This window comes from Pongo pygmaeus, chromosome 21, assembly GCF_028885625.2.
Source record: "Pongo pygmaeus isolate AG05252 chromosome 21, NHGRI_mPonPyg2-v2.0_pri, whole genome shotgun sequence".
Classification (NCBI taxonomy): domain Eukaryota; kingdom Metazoa; phylum Chordata; class Mammalia; order Primates; family Hominidae; genus Pongo; species Pongo pygmaeus.
In genome coordinates, this window is record NC_072394.2 from 64,468,499 (window position 1) to 64,492,908 (window position 24,410).

The 24,410-nt window shown below is 50.3% G+C and overlaps 1 protein-coding gene across 1 annotated transcript in view; it reads left to right on the top strand.

Moving 5' to 3' along the window:
- Positions 1-24,410, top strand: part of CDH4 (cadherin 4) — a 705,615-nt gene that overhangs the window by 532,417 nt on the left and 148,788 nt on the right. The window contains exon 4 of the mRNA XM_054468084.2: positions 701-880. Within this exon, the coding sequence (XP_054324059.1) occupies positions 701-880 (180 nt within the window). The remainder of the gene's footprint in view (positions 1-700; positions 881-24,410) is intronic.

Here is a 24,410-nt window from a genome sequence, read left to right on the forward strand (position 1 = left end):
CACTGACTCACTGCACACCCCCAGTGTTGCAGATTCATTTCGCTCAGCCTTGTCAATCTGACAGGTAAAAAGGATATATTACTTTGATATGCATTATTTGATTACTGGGAGATGTGGACATTTTTCATAAGTTTATTGATCATTTATATTTGTTTTGCTGTGAATTATCTATTCATGTCCTTTTCTTGTTAGGAAACAACATTTCATTTTATTTTCTTATTTCTAAGAGTGCTCTATCTAGTGACTATTAACCTTGTGTCAAATTGTTGTAAATCATATTTTCCAAATGTGTCAATTGCCTTTTGGGTCTGTTTTCATAAACAGGAGTTTTGTGGAAAAACGTATTAGTCTTTTCTTTTGTGATCTCTTGCATTGTTTTGGGTGGGCTTAAAACGCCCTGTCTACGCTATTGGTGACATTGTCAACTATATTTTCTTCTTTATTTATGGTTTCTTTTTCCCGCATTTAATTTTGTAATCTGTCTCATCATTTTGATGGGGGTGTCACTTGATTTTTTTTTCCCTAACACTTAGTTCCTTTCCCAGCGTTATGCCGCCCTGCCCACTTAGCTCCTTGTCCCAGCGTTACCCACCTTCCCCCTCAGTCTCGGGCAGTGCAGTTCGTCTTAGCAGATGCCGTTTTCCTCTGTGCAAAACTTAACTGGACTTCTTTGCCTCTTCTCTCCCGTTTCCAAATAAAGTCACAGAAAGGAAAGAAGACCGTGGCTCTGGACCCCTCTCCGCCTCCGAAGGACACCCTGCTGCCGTGGCCCCAGCACCAGAACGCCAACGGGCTGAGGCGGCGCAAGCGGGACTGGGTCATCCCGCCCATCAACGTGCCCGAGAACTCGCGGGGGCCCTTCCCGCAGCAGCTCGTGAGGGTGAGTGCAGACGCCTCCCTTTGGCACGGGGGTCTCGGCGTTAGCGGTAGGCTCTTCTCCCGACATCACAAAGCCAGGGGCGGGTTCCGCGTTTGGTGTCTAAGAAGGTCGCGATTTCACCCTTTCTGAAATGAGATTACCCTTACACAGGGCGATGAAAAATTCAGGCTGGGAAGCTGCGTCCTCTGAGGTGGATGGGCCTTTGTGAGTTAGGGGTGATTTCTCTCTTGGTTACTTTCAAGTGGCTGCTGTGTGTGTGGAAGCAGTGGGCAGGGGTTTGGATCGTGGCCTTTGACCTCTGACCCCTTTCTTTGGTCTGATCACATTTGTTTCCATGGATGACTAAGATCCCAGATGATGGGATGGTGCCATGACGATCATTGCACGGAGGCCAGCGTGCGCCGTGCCGTGGTCTGTCTGCAAGTTCTTGGTCCCGGAGCTCCCAAGGCCACCCGAGATTGCTTTTACCGCAGAAATAATTTATTTTACAAATTTGTGTTTCTATTATCAAGGCCATCAACGAGCAATTTCTTCTTCCCTTTGAAGAAAATTGCAGCTGAATCTGAGCAATAATTTGATAAAAGGATGGTGAGAATTCCATTAAATAATTCCCAACCATTGTGGAAAAGCCTCATCCCACCCTTTGGAAATGAGGGTCCCCAGAGTGTGCTTAAGGGGTCATTCTCATTCTTCATGCTGTTTGGTGTGTTTTGTTTCTCATTCCTTTCAATGCAGAAGGCTGGGCTGTGCGTTTGGAATGCAGAGATGGGAGGAAGAAAGCAGCCACCAGGCAGGGTCCCCCCAATTCTTTGTATCCCTAACCTTGGCCACCAGGGGACCCCACCAGGGAGCAGCCAAAATGACTGGTTATTTATAGCAGAAACTCTGGCATGAATGAATGCAGCGTGCCTCCACACCCCAGCCAAGGTGACTTGGTTGCAAATATATCACCTGCCTTCTCTGCACAGAGCCGGCCCTCCCACCTCAGCACCCAGCCTCTGCTGCATCCTCCCCTGTCGGGGCTCAGCTTTCCTTGGCCACCCACGCCCCTTGAGGGCCAGGCAGGGTTGAAGATTTTCCTGTGAAATGCAGTTCAGGGCTTGAAGGAAGGAAGCCACCAGGGATTGGAACCCCATCCTGGGGGAGCTTCCCAGTCCTACATCTCCTGGGCCCACTGGGCAACCTCCCACCCACCACGGAAGCCAGAGACGATGCCAATGGCAGTGCCGTGGCCCCCATGCTGCACCCACCTCACCATCCTTGGGGCTGGGATTTCTTGCCTCCGGCCATTGCTTATGTTGTCATTGACTTAAAATTCTTCTCAAAGTGATTCATTTTTTTTTTCAACTTTTATTTTAAGTTCAGGGGTACACGTATAGGATATGCAGGTTTGTTACCTAGGTAAACATGTGCCATGGTGGTTTACTGCCCCTGTCAACCCATTACCTAGGTATTAAGCCCAGCATCCATTTGCTACTCTTCCTGATGCTCTCCTTCTGCCCCACCCCTCCCACAGGCCCCAGTGTGGGTTGTTCCCCTCCCTGTGTCCATGTGTTCTCATCATTCAGCTCCCACTTATAAGTGAGAACATGTGGTGTTTGGTTTTCTGTTCCCACTTTAGTTTGCTGAGGATGATGGCTTCCAACTCCATCCGTGTCCCTGCAAAGGACGTGATCTCGTTCCTTTTTATGGCTGCATAGTATTCTGTGGGGTATATGTACTACATTTGCTTTATCCAATCTATCATTGATGGGCATTTGGGTTGATTCCATGTCTTTGCTGTTGTGAATAGCACTGCAGTGACCATACACGTGCATGTGTCTTTATAAGAGAATGACTTCTGTTCCTTTGGGTGTACACTCAGCAATGGGATTATGGATCAAATGGGAGTTCTGCCTCTAGGTCTTTGAGGAATCGCCACACTGTTTATCCCCAAAGGAGATTGTATACCAAACCACAGTTTGATCACTGGGACAGTTTGTCAGGCTAGAAGCCAACTATAGAGAAAAGCGTAAGGCGAGGGAACAGAGGCTGCCCCTGATTTGTTACCCAGGCCAGTGGGGCAGGAGCTGCAGGGTGTGCTGGAGGTGTGAGGACCAACTAGAGATTCCTCTTTGAAGGTCATCAGGATTGAAGGTCACCGAGACAGGGAGCGGGCTTCCATCGTGCTCTTCCGCCTTATTTCATGCCTTGTGCTTCTGCCACCCCCACATTGCCCCTGGTAGACAGTCATCGATCTTACTCTGGGGTCAGCAAACCTTTTCTGTGAAGGGCCAGGTGGTAAATATTTTAGGCATTGTGACCATACAGCTTCTGTTGCTGTGGTGTGAAAACAGCCTCAGGCAACGTGTCAACTAACAGGTTGGCCGCGTTCCAATAAAACTTTATTTACAAAAACAGGGAGTGGGCTGGGTTGGCCCATGGGCCATGATTTGACAACAGCCAATCAGACACTTTTCCCAAACTCCAGAAAGGGCTGCCCAAGCCACCCTCACAGGCACAGGGTAGGCACATTATTTGTGGAGTGAGTGAACAGTGAATTTGAGGGCCCTCATCTGCTTGCACCCCACAGAGGGGGTACCCGCAGCAGCTGGCTGTTATCTTAGCACAACTGGGATATTCTGCTGTCCTGGCTTTTGGAGTTTCTCAGCCTGATGATCTAGGACTGAAAGGCGGGTCTTTCTTCCTCAGCTCTGCTCCGCAGACAGGCTTGTAAAAGGGAACGCAAAAGAGCGAGGTCACATAGGCACAGCCCCTGTCCCAGGAGAGTCCCCAAGCTGCATGTGGCCCCGCACACCATCTCCTGATGGACAGTGGAGAGAAAGACCTCCTGCAGCATCCATGGCTGAGGAAGTCTGGGCTGGGACAGGGCCCGTGAAAGGACTGAATCCTCCCAGACCAGCAGAAGGCTCGGGTGAGGATGGGCCCAGTTGTCCTGTTGATGAGGACGTTTCTCCTGAAGACATCACCAGGAGAGCCCAGCTTACTCCACATCTGAATGCCCTGATGGGGAACATGGTTTTCCAGTTTGCGGCAGGGAAATATGCCCCTTCTGATTAACACGATCTTGGAAAGTGTGGCTGAGAGAGCAGCCGGCACCAGGAGCTCTCCAGGCCCTGCAGGTGCAGCCTCCTGAGGACTGTCTGCCGCTGACCTTTCTAAACTAGAAATATGCAGGGAGGAATTGTGAATTTGGCTTTGGGTATCAGAATGAGAAAAGGTGCAAATTCCGTGCTCCCAGGAAACCACCTCCAGCATCTCCGACCCAGGAAGTGGCAGCTTCTCCTGTTTTGGGGTCTGTGGCTTTGCTATGGTTTGGAACCACTTTGTCATCTGCTCCTCACACCCCCTGATTTGTCCAGCAGCCCCTGCAGGCAGGGTCACCTCCATGCCCAGAACGTCACTGCAGAACAGGCCATGAGCGGAAGGAGGCAGTGAGGTGGGTGCGTGTTAGGGCTGACAAGCTGCACTGCAGCATTTCAGAAACTGAACCCAACCTAAGTCAATTTCTTGCTCACTGTGAAGGTTGGTGGGCAGGGCCAGGGTGGCCTGTGCTCCAGTCATTCAGCCACCCAGGGTGAGCATCTCTGGACTGGCGAGGCTTACAAGTGGCATACGTCAATCGTGCCTACATGCTGCTGGCCAAAGCCCAGTCGCATGGCCACGTCTAATTGTAAGGGACATGGGGAACGAGTCCAAATCCATGTCATGGAGGAGGGGGAAATATGGTTGGTGAATATTTGGTCTCTGCCAAAGCAGGTTTCTAAAGATGAGATCAGCCTGTGTCCTTTCCTCCCTGATGAACCCACTGTCCCAAGAAGCCCCCGGTCACTGGAGCCCTGGGCGAGCAGTTCAGATGTAATTCGCCAACCACGTCATTCTTTACCCTCTGCCCTGCTTCAGTTCACCATAGTGCTTAGTGTGATCATAGTGTGATCTGGCCGTATTGTCTTTCTTTATTCACCTACTTACTTCTTCTCTAAGAGGAGGCTTCCTGAAGGCAAGGATCTTGGCTGTACCCCTAGTGTTGTAAACAGCCCTTGGCATGCAGTGGGCACTATATTTGTTGAGGGAATGAATGAGTGAGTGAGTGAGTGAGTGATAGATGTGATCTCAGTGGTGACTGTTGTGCTGGGCGCCCATCAGCTCACCCTGCAAAATGGCCCAGCAGGTGGAATTTGGCAGAAACGTTAGCACTGCCTATCCTGGCTCTCAGAGTCCCTGCAAGTATTGATGTGGTTCACACAGGGGCATCCCCTTCAGCTTCCATCCACAGGAAGGCGAGTGGGCATCCAAACCCAGCTTAATGCCTAAGAAAGATAGACCTTTAGTGAACGGAAAATGGAATTTCCATTGTGGCTTCTGTAGATTTGCCTTTTCCAAATGGACTCCAAGTCATTACGTAAGAACTCAGTGCATGTGCACACACATCCACATGCCCACACACGTGCATACAAAAACACATCCACGTGCACACACATGTGCATACAAAAACACATCCACGTGTGCACACACGTGCATACAAAAACACATCCACCTGCGCACACACGTGCATACAAAAACACATCCACGTGCACACACACATGCATACTATACACACGTGCGCACACATGCATACTATACACACATGCACACGTGTGCATGCTATACACACATCCACATGCGCACATACATGCACACAAAAACACATCCACATGCGTACACACATGCATACAAAAACACACATCCACGTGCGCACACACATGCATACAAAAACACACATCCACGTGCGTACACACATGCATACAAAAACATCCAGGTGCGCACACACATGCATACAAAAACACATCCACGTGCACACACACATGCATACAAAAACGCACATCCACGTGTGCACACACATGCATACAAAAACACACATCCACATGCGCACACACATGCATACAAAAACACACATCCACGTGCGCACACACATGCATACAAAAACACACATCCACATGCGCACACACGTGCATACTATACACACATGCACACACATGCATACTATACACACATGCGCACACACTCATACAAAAACACACATCCACGTGCGCACACACATGCATACGAAAACACACATCCACGTGCGCACACACATGCATACGAAAGCACACATCCACGTGCGCACACACATGCATACGAAAGCACACATCCACGTGCACACACACATGCATACGAAAGCACACATCCACGTGCGCACACACATGCATACAAAAGCACACATCCACCTGCACACACACGTGCATACTATACACACATGCACACGTGTGCATGCTATACACACATCCACATGAGCACACACGCATACAAAAACACACATCCACATGCGCACACACATGCATACAAAAACACACATCCAGATGCGCACACACGTGCATACTATACACACATGCACACACATGCATACTATACACGCATGCGCACACACGCATACAAAAACACACATCCACGTGCGCACACACATACATACAAAAACACATCCACGTGCGCACACACATGCATACGAAAACACACATCCACGTGCGCACACACATGCATACAAAAAGCACACATCCACGTGCGCACACACATGCATACGAAAACACACATCCACGTGCGCACACACATGCATACAAAAAGCACACATCCACGTGCGCACACACATGCATACGAAAACACACATCCACGTGCGCACACACATGCATACAAAAGCACACATCCACGTGCGCACACACATGCATACAAAAGCACACATCCACGTGTGCACACACATGCATACAAAAGCACACATCCACGTGCGCACACACATGCATACAAAAGCACACATCCACGTGTGCACACAGGTGCATACAAAAACACACATCCACCTGCACACACACGTGCATACTATACACACATGCACACGTGTGCATGCTATATACACATCCACATAAGCACACACATTCATACAAAAACACACATCCACATGCGCACACATGCATACAAAAACACACATCCACGTGCGCACACACGTGCATACGAAAACACACGTCCACGTGTGCGCACACGTGCATACGAAAACACACATGCACACACATGCATACTATACACACATGCACACGTGTGCATGCTATACACACATCCACATGCGCACACATATGCATACAAAAACACATCCACGTGCGCACACAGGTGCATACAAAAACACACATCCACATGCGCACACGCGTGCATGCTATACACACATGCACACACATGCATACTATACACACATGCACACGCGTGCATGCTATACACACATGCACACGTGTTCATGCTATACACACATCTACATGCACACACGCATACTATACACACATCTACACGCGCACACACGTGCATACTATACACACATGCACACACATGCACATACCACCCTGCTTCACACCTACACACTCCTACACGTTCATGTTTGCCACCTCCCTCCCTCCACCCTCCCCTCTATCTTCCATTAAGTTCTTATCTAGCACAGGCAGTGTTTTGGGGGGTGCTTTCCTGTCCCCGTTTCTATCTATAGGAAGCTGATGAGCTTCCTGGCAGTGTTGGAGGGGAGGCGGCTCCTGGAAGAAGCCCCAATCACAGAGACGGTGGTGAATGCAGCCTGATGTGGGGCAGCAAGCTGAGCACAGAGCGCTTTGAGGTTCAGCTGGGATCAGCTGCAGTTCTGCGCTCATTAAGGCATTTCATTCTGATAAAATATGTTAAATGAAAAAACGAGCAGGAGAGGAGGAGGCAGAATACTCTTCCCCAAAAAACGTCTGTTAATTACAGGCTTTTTCCTTGGAAGGAATATCACGTCTCTTCCTAAGCACTAGCGGCGCCACGCAGGGGGAAATAGGTAACCTACTTGTAGAGAGGAAAGCCCTGAAAAGCAAAGGGGTGGCTCTAATCGGCGGGGCTGTGGAGCCAGGGGTATCCGTGGCAAAGCAGGGAGCCACGCCTGGTGGTTCTGCCACTGGAATCGGACCGCAGTCTAAAGTGAGTGGTGAGTGAGGAGGTGGAGCCACACTGCGGAGGGAACTCTCGGAACCCCAGGCTGTCCCTTCTTCTCAAGCAGAGGAGGGAGGAAGCCGCTCACAGTTACCGAACTGATTTTCCAGGAACTTGGATAGGGACTTTTCTTTATGTCCCCAGGGGAACTGGGGAAAATGGCAGGAGGGAGCAGCATTTAAAAGGTTAGCAGGACGCCCTCCCTGGTCTGGAATTCTGGCTCTGGACTGGACAGTTTGGGCAGTTGCTATGGTGCCAAGCACCACGCAGGCACTGGGGATTCAGGGGAGAGAGGATATAGAGCTCTTCTGTGGCCTTCGGGAACCACCAAGCAATCCACATTCTGCCTGAAGTTCACAACCTGGTCCCTCGGCCCTTGTAGGGCTGGTACCTACACAGGCACATTCGTGAAGGGTTTTAAAACACCACTTGCTTGGCTAGCGTACACGTTAGGTTTGACTCCTGGCGAGATTCAGAATGAGGATAAAATGAAACTTTTAAGAAGAGGATCTATTGCTTGGCTGAGTCTAATACCAATTCACAATGTGTTACCTTAAGAGGCTGTCCAGGGCAACTGTAGGAATCAGCGAATCAGCTCAAGGTGATGAGGAGGAACGTAGTGCTCCTGGGTGCGAATCCTTTCATTTTGGTGGTTGATATTTTAGAAGACAAGAAGTCATGCAAACCCTCGGGCCCCCCTGCCAGAGGACAAGCCAGGAAAAGAGCTCTGAAGACAAGGCTTTGGAGGGAGGTCGCTCCACAATCACGGAGCCTACGAGGTGCTTAGGCCGCTTGGAGGAGACACGCAGGAGCCATTTCCAGAGAAGCACAATCACAGGTGCACAGCCACAGGTAGCTCACAAAGGATTGCTCAAGTCAGCTCCTGACAGCAAACAACTCAAATGAGCATAAGCGGATTGAAGTGCAACGTTTCCTTCACATCTTCTGGATAAATTCGGTTCCCATTTGTGCACATACACCCCATTGCTTCACATCCAACCACAAATACTTACGCCATTCTATGTGAACAGAGATGGGCTGGGTCTTTGGGAGCATGGAGGTGAAAGGGCACGTGCCTGCCCTGCACGGGCTCTGGACTGCTTGAGCAAATGAGTGATGCCACGAGCTGGGTCTGCATCCCGAGATGCACAGCCAAGGCGCCGGAGACCCCTCTCTGGCCCGTGGCAGGGGCCCCATAAAAGTTGATTGGATGTGTGAGCACGTGTGGTGGAGCCAGCTGAATTTTAGCCCCACGTTATCTTTACGGAATGTTTGCTGGGTAACTTAGCAGTGTAATTAGCATGGAGTCCACCTAAGCACCCACTTTCTGATACTCTAAAGCATCCATGTGTGTACGAATGACTCACGTGGTAGTCATTCGTTGTCTCATGGAAGCAGGGTGGCCTTTCTAAAGCACAGATGTGGCTGGGTGGTTCTCACTGTCCTTGGGAGATGGCCTGAATCCTCACCTTGCCCCGCAGGTTTCATGAGCTCATGCCACCCCTTGGCACAGCAAGCTCCAGCTGTGCTGGTGGCTCGTAGCTTCCAGATTGGCTCATAGCCTTGGTCACCTGCAGTCCTGTGCACAAGCTCTCCCCTCAGCCTGGAGGGTTTTCCCAGTGCACCCGACACTCCCCTCAGCCCGGCTACTGCCTACCTGCTCTGAGAACTCCCCACTTTTCAGGACCCATCAGAGGCCTTCCCATGGGGCCAGGGCACCCGCTTTGCCTGCTACTGTGGCAGAGTTTTTGACACTTTTGTCGGTAATTATTGTCTGCATCCCCCACTAAACCTAAAGCTCCTTGAGGAGCTCACGTGTCGTTCAACACTCGTTAAGTGAGAATGATGGACACAGCCCCCGTGCCCATCTCTGCTAGTCAGCCCTTCGTGGTCATTAGGAAGATTGTTATGTTAGGGATACAGTACCTGGCCATAGTAAATTGGAAGATCTTTTAGTAATGGTGGTGTGGTTTATTTCATTCTAACACTCCTATCAATAATAACTATAAATTCTAGGGGAAAATGTTTAAGCTCTTTGAAGTTACTTGGGAGAAATGGAGAGTAGACAGAATCTGTTGGGGACTCCACGCTCGAAGGGAGAAAATGGCACTGGGGGAGACGTGTGTGCAGGTGGCTTCCCTCCGAGGGCACCGTCCCAGGCCTCGCCTCAAAGGGTGAGTGGATCTCAGGCAGGAAGCCACAGACGTGCTGGTCACAGGAGTTGTAAGATGGAATTTAGAATTGACAAAGCAGCTGGAATGTGAGGGGATAAATTCTAGAAAATACATAGCCACAGATAGGGACTCCCCAATATGCATGTAAGCTCTGCCCAGATCCTTGGCTGCCCCGGAACTGTAAGTGCACAGACAGGTACCGAAGGACCCAGTGAAAGTAACAGTCAGCAGATGGAAAGAACTAAGCAGAGATTCCAGGGGAAACACATTGAGATTTGCCTCCAGCCAAGTGAACTCCCTGCTGTAATGAAAAATAAACACCCTCAGGGAAAGATAACAGAACCAGGGTCTCTACAAGGTTGCATTCACAGTGATCAGTATACACACAAAAATTATTAGACATGTCAAAAAGAGAGAGAGAAAATGTGATCCACAGTCAAGAAAAAAACTGCCCAGAGAAAGGAAGCCAGGAACCCTGAGATCACCCAGACATTGGAACTAGCAGCAAGGCCTTTAACATAATGCTTTATAGTATGTTCAAGGGTCAGAATAGATGGATAGATGAATAGATGGGGAATCACAGCAGAAAAAAAATTTTTGATACTCTAAAAATATAACCAAATAGAAATGATAAAACTGAAAAGTACAGTATCTCTAACAGAAAACTCACTGGATGGGTTCACAAGTGGATTGCTGAGGCAGGAGAAAGGGTCAGCACATTTGAAGATGGATCAATACAATTATCCAGCCTGAAGAAGGAGGAGAAGTGAAGCACACAGAGCTTCAGTGGGGCGGTGGCCAGTGGCCTAACATCTGTGTGATGGCAATAACAGGAGAGGAGAGATGATCAGAAAAAAATCCTCGAAGAAACAATGATTGAGACTTTCCCACATGTGGTAGTGAAACAAACCTACAGATTCAAGAAACCCAGTGAACCCTAGGTAGGAGAAATACAAAGAACGCCATTCCTTACTCACAGTCAAACTGCTGAAATGCAAAAATAAAGAAAGCATCTCTGAAGTAGAGGAAAAGGTGCAATATGTCCGGGGCAGCAGTCAGAATGGGGGCTTCTCCTCAGAATCCCTGCAGTCACACACCAACAGAACAACTTCTTTAAACTACTGAAAAGAAGCTACCAACCAAGAGTTTTATATCCAGAAAAAATATCCTTCAAAAATGAAGGTGAGGCTGGGCGTGGTGGTTCACACCTGTAATCCCAGCACTTTGGGAGGCCAATGCAGGCAGATCACCTGAGGTCAGGAGTTCAAGACCAGCCTGCCCAACATGGTGAAATCCCATCTCTACTAAAAATACAAAAAAATTAGCTGGGCGTGGTGGCACATGCCTATAATCCCAGCTACTCAGGAGGCTGAGGTGGGACAATCGCTTGAACCTGGGAGACGGAGGTTGCAGTGAACCGAGATTGCGCCACTGCACTGCAGCCTGGGCGACAGAGTGAGACTCTGCCTCAAAAAATAAAAATAAAAATGAAGGTGAAATAAAGACATTCCTGATAAACAAACTGAGGGAATTCATCACCAGCAGACCCAGAGAGAGTGATAAAGGATGTTCCTCAGGCCAGAAACAAATGACACCAGTTGGAGATCCACACCTCCAGGAAGGGATGGGCTAATATAAAAGATTATCATTTTTCTTTTAATTTCTTTTAAAAAGCTGACTAAAGCAAAAGTACAGCATTGTATTAGGGAGTTTATAATATATGTTGATGTAATAAATATGACAACAGTAGGAGAAAAACTAAATAAGACAACAGTTGGACAAAGGACAGACAGGGTAAATGGAGCAAGGCTGTTCTGAGGTTCTAACATTGCTGGTTAAGTGGTCCAATATTAACTCTAGGTAAACTGTGATGCTTATGAGGTTGAGATAGGTATTGTCATTAGTAAAGTTAATAAAAATGAATTTCTTTAAGGCTGGGTGCAGTGGCTCATACCTGTAATCCCAGCACTTTGGGAGGCCGAGGTGGACATACCACTTGAGGCCAGGAGTTCAAGACCAGCCTGACCAACATGGTGAAACCCTATCTCTATTAAAAATACAAAAAATTAGCTGGGTGTGGTGGCACATGCCTATAATCCCAGCTACTCAGGAGGCTGAGGCATGAGAATCACTTGAACCCTGGAGGTAGAGGTTCTAATATACATTTCTAGGATCAATGGTTTAAACTCCAAATTATCCAAAGGCACATTCTATATGACTTTTGCCCACAACCTTTCCTTAATATGTAGATGTTTTCTAGATAAAAACATTAAATAGAGCTAAAGTAACATCAAGGTCTCCCTCCCTTCCTTTCCTCCAATACATGAGAGAAATGTAAGCCCAGTTCCTCAGGGCGGTTCTCCAGGCCCTCAGATGTCCTGTGCCCCCCGGGGGAAATGTAAGCCCAGTTCCTCGGGACAGTTCTCAAGGCCCTCAGATGTCCTGTGCCCCCAAGAGAAATGTAAGCCCAGTTCCTCAGGACAGTTCTCCAGGCCCTCAGATGTCCTGTGCCCCCAGGAGAATGTAAGCCCAGTTCCTCGGGACAGTTCTCCAGGCCCTCAGATGTCCTGTGCCCCCAGGAGAATGTAAGCCCAGTTCCTCGGGACAGTTCTCCAGGCCCTCAGATGTCCTATGCCCCCGAGAGAAACGTAAGCCCAGTTCCTCGGGACAGTTCTCCAGGCCCTCAGATGTCCTGTGCCCCCAGGAGAATGTAAGCCCAGTTCCTCGGGACAGTTCTCCAGGCCCTCAGATGTCCTGTGCCCCCAGGAGAATGTAAGCCCAGTTCCTCGGGACAGTTCTCCAGGCCCTCAGATGTCCTGTGCCCCCAGGAGAATGTAAGCCCAGTTCCTCGGGACAGTTCTCCAGGCCCTCAGATGTCCTGTGCCCCCAGGAGAATGTAAGCCCAGTTCCTCGGGACAGTTCTCCAGGCCCTCAGATGTCCTGTGCCCCCAGGAGAATGTAAGCCCAGTTCCTCGGGACAGTTCTCCAGGCCCTCAGATGTCCTGTGCCCCCAGGAGAATGTAGGCCCAGTTCCTCGGGACAGTTCTCCAGGCCCTCAGATGTCCTGTGCCCCCGAGAGAAATGTAAGCCCAATTCCTCAGGACAGTTCACCAGGCCCTCAGATGTCCTGTGCCCCCGGGAGAAATGTAAGCCCAGTTCCTCAGGACAGTTCTCCAGACCCTCAGATGTCCTGTGCCCCTGAGAGAAATGTAAGCCCAATTCCTCAGGATGGTTCTCCAGGCCCTCAGATGTCCTGTGTCCCGGGGAGAAATGTAAGCCCAGTTCCTCGGGACAGTTCTCCAGGCCCTCAGATGTCCTGTGCCCCCGAGAGAAATGTAAGCCCAGTTCCTTGGGACAGTTCTCCAGGCCCTCAGATGTCCTGTGTCCCGGGGAGAAATGTAAGCCCAGTTCCTCGGGACAGTTCTCCAGGCCCTCAGATGTCCTGTGCCCCTGCGAGAAATGTAAGCCCAGTTCCTCGGGACAGTTCTCCAGGCCCTCAGGTGTCCTGTGCCCCTGGGAGAAATGTAAGCCCAGTTCCTCAGGATGGTTCTCCAGGCCCTCAGATGTCTTGTGCCCCCGAGAGAAATGTAAGCCCAGTTCCTTGGGACAATTGTCCAGGCCCTCAGATGTCCTGTACCCCCAGGAGAATGTAGGCCCAGTTCCTCAGGACAGTTCTCCAGGCCCTCAGATGTCCTGTCCCCCCGAGAGAAATGTAAGCCCGGTTCCTCAGGACGGTTCTCCAGACCCTCAGATGTCCTGTGCACCCGAGAGAAATGTAAGCCCAGTTCCTCGGGACGGTTCTCCAGGCCCTCAGATGTCCTGTGCCCCCGGGAGAAATGTAAGCCCAGTTCCTCGGGACAGTTCTCCAGGCCCTCAGATGTCCTGTGCCCCCGAGAGAAATGTAAGCCCAGTTCCTCGGGACAGTTCTCGAGGCCCTCAGATGTCCTGTGCCCCCGAGAGAAATGTAAGCCCAGTTCCTCGGGACAGTTCTCCAGGCCCTCAGATGTCCTGTGCCCCCGAGAGAAATGTAAGCCCAGTTCCTCGGGACAGTTCTCCAGGCCCTCAGATGTCCTGTGCCCCCGAGAGAAATGTAAGCCCAGTTCCTCGGGACAGTTCTCCAGGCCCTCAGATGTCCTGTGCCCCCGAGAGAAATGTAAGCCCAGTTCCTCAGGACGGTTCTCCAGACCCTCAGATGTCCTGTGCCCCTGAGAGAAATGTAAGCCCAGTTCCTCGGGACGGTTCTCCAGACCCTCAGATGTCCTGTGCCCCCGGGAGAAATGTAAGCCCAGTTCCTCGGGACAGTTCTCCAGGCCCTCAGATGTCCTGTGCCCCCGGGGCCCCGTCAGATATTAGCATACAGTCCCTTTGCAGCTCTGGGTGGTGCGAGTTTCCCGCGTCCCATCCTCTTCCTGGCTATGGGCAAGTGCAGGCTGGATCCTGGCCTCCTCCTTCGTGGCCTCCAGCTCACTGCCCTACCCCTGGAGCAGAGCGGCCTTCTACACCTGAGCCACTCTGGCCACTCCCCAAGCTCACTCGAGGTCAAAGCTGTGGCCGAGGCTTGGGCAATGGGGGCTTCCTCCTGCTCCCCAAAGACGGGGTCGGGACACTCCTCCCTGGCTGTCTGCCCAGCATGTGGCTCTAGGGCTCACCACCTCCGTTCATCAGGTCTCTCCTCCAACGGCTTCTCTGCCACGATAGGACCCTCACCCTATTCACACGCAGCCCTGGCCTGCTCCCTGGCCATACCTCACCATCTCCTCACACCACGTGGCATTTCCTCATGGGGAGGGTCACACCTGCGGCAGCTCAGCTTTACCTATCATCAGCTTCCTCCTGCTGGGCTGTGGGCTCCCTGAGGGTGGGGCGGCTCTGATCTTGCCCTTCTCTGTGTCCCAGCCACTAAGAATGCAGCCTGGCCCAGAGAATCCCTAGGTGAATCGCTGCTGGAGGAGTGGATGGTGACCTGCTAGAGGCAGGAGCTGGATTTGGCCTGTGGGCTGTGGTTTGTGACCCCTGGACTAAGCACTGCCTGTCAGGTAGGATCGTCTGGTGGACACTGCACACCCCACCCAGGTGCACAGAGCTCTCACCCAGGTGGATAGGGCTCCCAGCCAGGTGCACAGAGCCCTCACCCAGGTGGATAGGGCCCCCAGCCAGGTGTGCAGAGCCCTCACCCAGGTGGACAGGGCCCCCACTCAGGTGTGCAGAGCCCTCACCCAGCTGGATACGGCCCTCACCCAGGTGCGCAGAGCCCTCACCCAGGTGGACAGGGCCCCCACTCAGGTGTGCAGAGCCCTCACCCAGGTGGACAGGGCCCCTAGCCAGGTGCGCAGAACCCTCACCCAGGTGGACAGGGCCCCTAGCCAGGTGTGCAGAGCCCTCACCCAGGTGGACAGGGCCCCGAGCCAGGTGCGCAGAGCCCTCACTCAGGTGGATAGGGCCCCCACCCAGGTGTGCAGGGCTCCTACCCAGATATGTAGAGCCCCCACCCAGGTGTGTAGGGCTCCTACCCAGGTGTGTAGAGACCTTGCCCAGGTGGACAGGGCCCTCTAAAGTTCAGGACACCTCCCTTTCAAGGAGCTGCCTGGAGAGAGATTTGGGGCCAGCTTAGCCACTTTCTTGGAAGGCAGAAGCCCCTCATGCTCCAGCTCTACCTGTGCTAGTGAATTTTTAAGTCTTCAGAGCCAGGAAGCTTGCGAGTGAGTTGAAAATGAGGTAGGTTTCTTTCCTCCAGAGGAACCTTCAGACTGAAAGTCTCTGGGAAGAAACCGGTGGCAGGAGGTATCCCAGGAGCCAGCTTGAGTCTGGGTTTTCTCCCCCGTAAGTAGACTGTGGAAATCTCCCCTCTGGTTCACCAGACACAGAATCCACGTCCAGGATGGGAGGAACTGCTCTAAGAACATGTGAACGAGAGGCTTTGGGGTCTTCGGCTCAGCCCTCAGGGGAAACAAGAACCCCTGAGAAAGTTGGACCCCTCGTTCAAACAGCGTCTCCTTCCGCAGCAAGACAGCGTGGCACTTTGATTTGCCCATCACCTACACTTCAGGGGCGGCTACACATGTGCACCACCCCCATGACCGTCCTGAGTGTGGTTCTGAAGACTCAGCCCCAAGACGAACGCGATCGCCCTGCTGCAGTCTGCGAGTCGCCCGGCAGCCAGACACCGCAGTGAGACACACGGGGATTCACATTGTCCCTGCTGAAGCCAGAGGGATTTGAAGAAAGCAATGACTCTGCTGCCCTGGGTTGTGTGGTTTAATTGCTCGTGTGAAAGGAACAGGCAGGCCCTTTGTGTTTACTGCCCCCTCATCCAAGCAGAAAATGTTCCCTTTCTTGAATTGCTTTAATGGCTATATTTACGCAGCTGAAAGTTCCTTAAGAAATGAAAGTAAAATAAAATGGCTGGAAATGCTCAGATAATTTATTGGAGAATATTCAATTAGAATATATTAATATTTTAGATTTTCATCATTAATTGAATATTCAGGGATTTAATTTCGTCATTGAATTGCTGGAGCACCCTGTGTGAACAGGTGTTTAGAATGAGAGCTCAGGCACCTTCCACACATGGACTCTTAGAGTTTGGCAATGGCTAGGGAGCCTTGTGTCTGCCAGGCCAGCTCCAGGACTGCTGACCAGATGTTGTCTAGGTGCTAATGAGTGGGTTCCCAGGGCCACTGTAGAGTGCAGCTGTTCTGAGGACAAGTTTAAGGATGAAGGAGAGTATGTATGTATGTTGGGGCAAGCTGGCAACAGCCCTTGCTTGGAAAGAGATGTCCTTCATTCTTCAGTTGTGGCCTTCATACTTGAGAAGGTGAAACTGTCTGTGCATGAAATGATGATGACAACAGGCTGTGGTGGCCGTTATCCATCATCCATCTATCCGTCCATCCATCCATCCGTCCATCCGTCCATCCATCCATCTATCCATCCATCCATCCATCCATCCATCCATCCATCTATCCATCCGTCCGTCCATCTATCCATCCATCCATCTATCCATCCATCCATCCATCTATCCATCCATCCATCCATCCATCTGTCTGTCCGTCCATCCATCCATGTATCCCTCCATCCATCCATTCGTGCATTCACTAAGCCTTGCCATGTCAAGCACCCCTGTATTTGTCTGTTCTTATGCTGCTAATAAAGACATACCCAAGACTGGGTAATTTATAAAGGAAAGAGGTTTAATTGACTCACAGTTCAGCAGGTCTGGGGAGGCCTCAGGAAACTTATAATCATGGTGGAAGGGGAAGCAAACATGCCCTTCTTCACATGATAGCAGGAAGGAGAAGTGCAGATTGAAGCAGGGGAAAGCCCCTTATAAAACCATCAGCTCTCATGAGAATTCACTATCACGAGAACAGCATGGAGGTAACTGCCCCCATGATTCAATTATCTTCCACCAGGTCCCTCCCACAACACATGGGGATTATGGGAACTATGATTCAAGATGATATTTGGGTGGGGCCACAGCGAAACCATATCAACCCCCAGGTGTGCTGTTGTGGGTACAGAGGCTACAACAGGGAACAGATGGAACAGTCCAGCCTTCATGGAGTTTATGTTCAAAAACAAGGATAAGTAACCATTAGTTACAGTCTGGGAACCAGAGAATGTGGGGTGCCATTGAAGTTTGATTTCAGATAAGGTGGCCAAGAAAGTCACTTCTGAGAGGACTGAATGAAGTGGCAGAGAGAATCATGGGGATATCAAGGGGATGAGTGCTCCAGGCAGAGGGAACAGTAAGTGCAAATGCTCAGAGTCTTAGAGGAAGAGCCAGGATGTCAGAGTGGCTGAATAGAAATGGCCAGGGAGAGGGTAAGAGAGAGGAACTGAGAGAGTGTCAGGGCCAGGTCACTCACGGGCATGTGGCTATGGGAGGGACTTGGTGGTTGACTCTGAAACCAAAAGGGTGATGTGGTGTGGCATAAATTGATTTACCAAGACCCCTCTGACTGCTGTGAGGGACCAGGCAGAGCAGGAGCAAAGCAGTAGCAGGAAGCGGCTTCACAACCCTCCCACTGAGCTATGAGGAGGCCAGGAGTGTTGTTTTAATGTCCTGCCCAATAAAACAGCTGGAAACCCCAATCTTATCACAGACTGGACGTCTGTGACCCTTGAGGAATGAGAGGCTCCCTTTGAGTCCACTCATGACCATGGGGTCGCAGAGCTTCTGTTTCACTTTGTGTGTACATGTGAGGAGCTGGAGTGTGGCAGCTAGAAAAAGAAACAGCCCTGAGGGGCTGGGGGAGGGCTGGGGGTGTCAACAGGGTGGGGATGAGGCACAGCGTAGGTTCTCGTTAAAGGATTTCTCCTGGCTTGGAAGGGAAGTGATGGCAGAGGAGCCCTGGGGAAATGGAAACTCATCTTCCAGGATCCTGGCTCCCAGCTCCCTTCCAGCACCCAGAGATGGGGTCAGGAGGCCCCCAGGTGCTGACAGCAGGTGTTCCCTGGAGCTGACAGAGGAGACAGCCCGTGGGCTGTCAGCCCTCCTGGGCTCCCAGCCCAGCAGTGTTTTCCTGCTGACAGCAGTCCTGCAGGAGGCCTGACCGTGTTTCCGATATTTGATGTTTCCTGTTAATTTCTAACAGCAGACTTTTCTAATATTCTGAAGACTCCTTTCTCAGAATATTAGAGACCTAAGGAGGAAAAGCCACCTTCCCAAAGCTGTCTGCTCAAAGACCTGACTTCAGCTCAGAGAAACAAGAGCATGGGAGACGAGGCCCAAAAGCAAAGCCAATGAGAAGTAGATGCATAGGAGGGGAATTGCATCTTGGAAATCAAACTGTCCCTTAGCTATAGAAGACAGCAGAAAATGCTGCTTCAGTTTCCACTTCCCTAGTGGTGCTGAAACAGTCAGGCTTCTGCCTTCAAAATGACTCTCTAAAATCATGCCCGAGAAAGAGACTTTGTCCCCGGGACCCCAGCATCAAGCTGGCCTGGGTTGTGTGGGGCTTTGTTTTGCTCGGGCAGAAAGGCTCATCTGACACGGGTGTGGGTTGGTCAGGCACCAGGGCTCAGGGACCTCCCTGGTACCATCCCAGGGAAAAGGCCTCAAAGCTGTCTTAATGGCACTGGCTTTCTCCGTAGAGGCCCACGACGGCCTACAGATGCATCTGCACCTGTGCTGTGTGGGGCCCTGTCAGAGTGGTTTTCGATGGAGTTGTGTTTGATTCGGGCTTTCGGGCTTCTGAGTTGTAATGCCTATTGAAGTTGAGAAGCTGATTTCATTTTCCCAAAATGTAGGCTTATTAAAACAAGAAAAGCCATGGAGCCTTGGTGTCTGTTTCTTAAAAGCAAAGTTAAGCATTCAGCTAAGATGCATGTCAGAAAAGGGGAGGGGGGGTGGTGCCTGGGCTGGTGCCCCCGGGATAGGAGGGGCCAGCAGTCACACCCTGCCTGCCTGAAGCGGCCTCTCCCTGGAGGACAAAACCAGTGGATCTTATCTGATCTAGTGGTTTCAGGAATTTTCTACACACATAAAGCACATTAGGGAGGAGAGGAAATTGTTGATGTGCTCCGTGTTTTCAGCAGAAAATCGTTCCCCATGTTGCTGCGTGCATGAGCCTGCCTTGCCCAGGGCACGCCAGCGCCTCAGCCCAGCAAACCGACATGCAGGCCCAGAGTTAGGCAGGGGCTGCAAGCACAGCGTTTCCCACTCACCATTGCCTCTGCGAGGTAGAACTGGTGAAGGGAAAGGAAGTATGGCTGTCTTGTGTGATCAATTTGGGACAGCCCAGGCCTGAAGACTTTGTGTCTATAAATAAATAGCTAGGTGAAGACTTAGGTTTTCTATGAAAAATAATGGAATCTGAAGCTAATCCATGTTGCAAATTCAAGGTGTAGATTTGGGCAGGGTTGACACAATTTATTGTGTTCAGTCTGAAATTGGTCAATAAAGGATGACGGGGTGAACAGTGTATCTACAATCTATTATATTAGGTTAGTGTCCATCCACCCTTCCAACCATACACCCATCCATCTGTTCATCCATCTATCCACACTTCTACCTACCCATCCATTCATCCATCCGTCCTCTGTCCACCCATCCACACACCCACCCATCTACCCATCCATCATCCATTCATCCATCCATCCACCCAACCATCCACCCATCCATCCACCCACCTACCATCCATCCATTCATCTCTCCATTCATCCATTCATCTCTCCATTCATTCATGCATCCACACATCCATCCACACACTATCCATCCATTCATCCATTCATCTCTCCATTCATCCATTTGTCTCTTCATCCATCCATTCATCTCTCCACCCATCATTCATCTCTCTACCCATCCACTCACCTATCCATCTATCCATTCATCTCTCCATCCATCCATTCATCCATCCACCATCCATCCACCCACCCACCATCCTTCCATTCATCTCTCCATCCATCCATTCATCTTTCTATCTATCCATTCATCCATCCACCCATCCATCTACCTACCCACCATCCATCTATTTATCTGTCTATCCATTCATTCATCCATCCACCCACCATCCTTCCATTCATCTCTCCATCCATCCATTCATCTTTCTATCTATCCATTCATCCATCCACCCATCCATCTACCTACCCACCATCCATCTATTTATCTGTCTATACATTCATTCATCCATCCACCCACCATCCACCCATTCATTTCTCCATTCATCCATTCATCTCTCCCTCCATTCATCCATTCACCCATCCATTCACCCACCCACCATCCATCCATTCATCTCTCCATCCATCCATTTGTCTCTCCATCCGTTCATCTCTCCACTCATCCATTCATCTCTCCATCCATTTATCTATCCATCTATCCGTTCATCTCTCTATCCATCCATTCATTCATCCACCCATCCATCCACCCACCCACCCACCCACCATCCATCCATTCATCTCTCTATCCTTCATCCATCCATATATCCACCCATCCACCCACCTACCATCCATCCATTCATTTCTACACCCATTCGTTCATCTCTCCATTCATCCATTCATCCATCCAGCCATCCATCCTCAGTGCTCTCACCCTCAGACTATCTCATTGCTCCTGACAGCAGCAGGCCCCTAAGCCAGAACTCTGGCATAACCACAGCACCCAGCTCCAGCTACTGTTTCAAAACACTTAAGGCCTTTCAAGTAAATGAAAAACCAAACAGGCAAAAAAAAATTGCGTCATGAGTTGCTGTCCTTAAAACTGTTTCAACATTTGAAAACTCCCTGTCGAGGATAAAGGTAATAAGTTTTTGACAGTGGTGGAAAATTCTTCCAGGGGTTTGGGGAAAGCCATCCCATTTGGCTTACCTATGAACACTACACAAACTTTCTGACTTGATGCTGAAGCCTAGCCCTGAGGAAGATTTTAGGACCAGAGCAGTCTTCTTGATTGTTTTCCTAAATCATCAGCAACAAAAATGTAGACTTAGAGAAAGAAGTGTGTTCACCCAGATTTCTCCTTAGAGGAAATGTTAGGTTTTTCTAGGAAAGTCCATCTTAGGCCAGATGAAAACAGTGATTCACCCGGTCATGGATGAGACGTGTATTGCGATCAGCTCTGTGGCTGGTGTTGAGATCCACAGTGGGCCATTCAGTCACAGTTCCTATCCTGAAGCACTATACATTGCTGGAGGAGACAGGCAGGACAGGCGGTAAAGGCAAAAACAGATGAGAGGAGAAGAAACTGTTAGAACACTGAAGGAACCACAGGGAGAGTGGAGCACAGGGCTGGGATGGGCAGTGAAGGGCAGGCTGGGATGGGGAGCAAGGCTATAGATGGGACCTGCCAACCAAGGCCTCTCCGAGGAGCCAGCTGCTGAACTGGTCCTGCATGACAAGGAGCCAGCTGTGCACAGGTCAGGCAGAGACACGCAAGTGCAAAGGCCCAGGGGTAGGAATGAGCTGGGCACACCCAAAGAATGGAAAGGTCTGTGCAGTGAGAATATGAGTGAGGGAAAGGGAGGGAGGGGCCTGGGGGAGGGCAGGAGCAGGTCCCAGGGCCTCCAGCCAGTAGGAGGTTGGGTGTAGCTCCAATGCAGGAAAAAGCCTGCAAGGAGCCATCTGATTGTCCATCTATCATCCCCTGGATGCCTTTGGCTGCCTGGTGGGGCTGGAAGGTTAAGGCGAGAGCTGCCCCAGAGCCCCAGGGAGAAGAGAGTTGCCCTGAGGAGAGATGTGGGGGCCTGGGCTAGGACAATAGAGGCGTGGAGGTGAGGAGGGGAAAGTGGGGAGCCCAGATGGCCTGCAAGGAAGGACCCAGAGGACTTAGGGAGAGGCAGGTGGAGGAAAGGGAGCCATCGAGGCTGGCTCCTGGGTTTTCAGCCCACCCTGATGTTGAGGTGACAGCACCCAGCATCCCCATTGCTCAGGAGGTGCCCACGTGTGGGGTGCCATGGGGATGCCGTGCACATCTGTCCCCCGTCCTGCACATCCATCTCTTCCCACTCCCTCCTCACCTCTTGTTACTAAAGAGGTTTCCTGCCCCAGCCCAAGGGCCTCTTCCGAGATGCAGCTGCTGGGTGCGCGGGAGTTAAGTCTGCTGGGCTGATTCCCGGGCTCTGTGTTCAGCTCTCCGGGATGCTGCAGGAAAGCAGGAAATCAAATAAGGCCACTGACACCTCACCCACGATCTTTATTCTATTGTCTCTTAGTCCACTCCAAAAAATGTAAATCAAAATAAATCAGAATATCTGTAGATAATGCTGTGTGTGTGTGTGTGTGTGTGTGTGTGTGTATTTTTTTTTTAAAATGGGGTCTCGCTCTGGTGGCCCAGGCTGGAGTGTTGTGGCATGATCTCAGCTCACTGCAACCTCTGCCTCCCAGGTTCAAGTGATTCTCCTGCCTCAGCCTTCCGAGTAGCTGGGACTACAGGCATGCGTCACCACACCTGGCTAATTTTTGTATTTTTAGTAGAGAAGAGGTTTCACCATATTGATCAGGCTAGTCTTGAACTCCCAACCTCGTGATCCGCCCGCCTCGGCCTCCCAAAGTGCTGGGATTATAGGCATGAGCCACCGTGCCTGGCCTATGTGTTTTTTTGGTTTTTGTTTTTGAGACAGAGTTTCACTCTGTTGCCCAGGCTGGAGTGCAGTAGTGCAGTCTTGGCTTACTGCAACCTCTGCCTCCTGGGTTCCAGTGATTCTCCTGCCTCAGCCTCCAGAGTAACTGCGATTACAAGTGCCCGCCACTACGCCCAACTAATTTTTTGTATTTTTTAGTAGAGACAGGTTATCACCATGTTAGCCAGGCTGGTCCTGAACTCCTGGCCTCAAGTGATCTGGCGACCTTGGCCTCCCAAAGTGCTGGGATTACAAGCGTGAGCCACTGTGCCTGGCCCAGATGATGCTCCCAAGCGGAGCAAACATCAGTTCTTGGCAACAAAAAAACAACTTAGATATTATAACGGATGGTGGCCCTCCAAAGGCACATAAACAGATTTCATGGCTGGAAGAGGCAACTGGGAAAGAAAAATTTTAAAAAGGCTCTGGGGGCTGGGGAGATAATAAGAGACATTGAGAAACATTGCTCTGGGACCCATAAAGTGGCCCCTGAGGTCAGGGTTCTCCCTGGACAGTCATTCTCAGGCTCCCAGCAAGAATGAGCCTGAGGCCGGGCACAGTGGCTCACGCCTGTAATCCCAGCACTTTGGGAGGCTGAGGCAGGTGGATCACGAGGTCAGGAGTTCAAAAGCAGCCTGGCCAAGATGGTGAAACCCCGTCTCTACTAAAAATACAAAAATTAGCTGGGCGTGGTGGTGGACACCTGTAATCCCAGCTACTTGGGAGGCTGAGGCAGAGAATTGCTTGAACCCGGGAGGTGGAGGTTGCAGCGAGCCGAGATCGTGCCACTGCACTCCAGCTTGGGCGACAGAGTAAGACTGCATTAAAAAAAAAAAAAAAAGAGGCCAGGTACGGTGGCTCACTCCTGTAATCCCAGCACTTTGGGAGGCCAAGGCGGGCAGATCACGAAGTCAGGAGATCGAGACCATCCTGACTAACATGGTGAAACCTAATAATAATAATAATAATAATAATAATAATAATAATAATAAAGAAAAAATAAATTAAAAATGTATTGCCAAGAGAAAAAAAAAAGAAAATTGAGCCTATTTTAATATGTAAAATTATGTTACAGCATGTTAGCATCCATGAATATGTGTATGTATAGTATTTCAGATATGACAGCTAAAGGCTCAGTTTGTTAGTGTTTCTATTTGCCATAACTCTTTATAATGTAAGATTTCACATCCCTGGACTGAAGTTTTTGGTGTTAAGTAAACTTCATTAAAATAAAAGATTTATAAAAATAAAAAAAAAAAAAAAAATTAGCCGGGCATGGTGGCGGGCACCTGT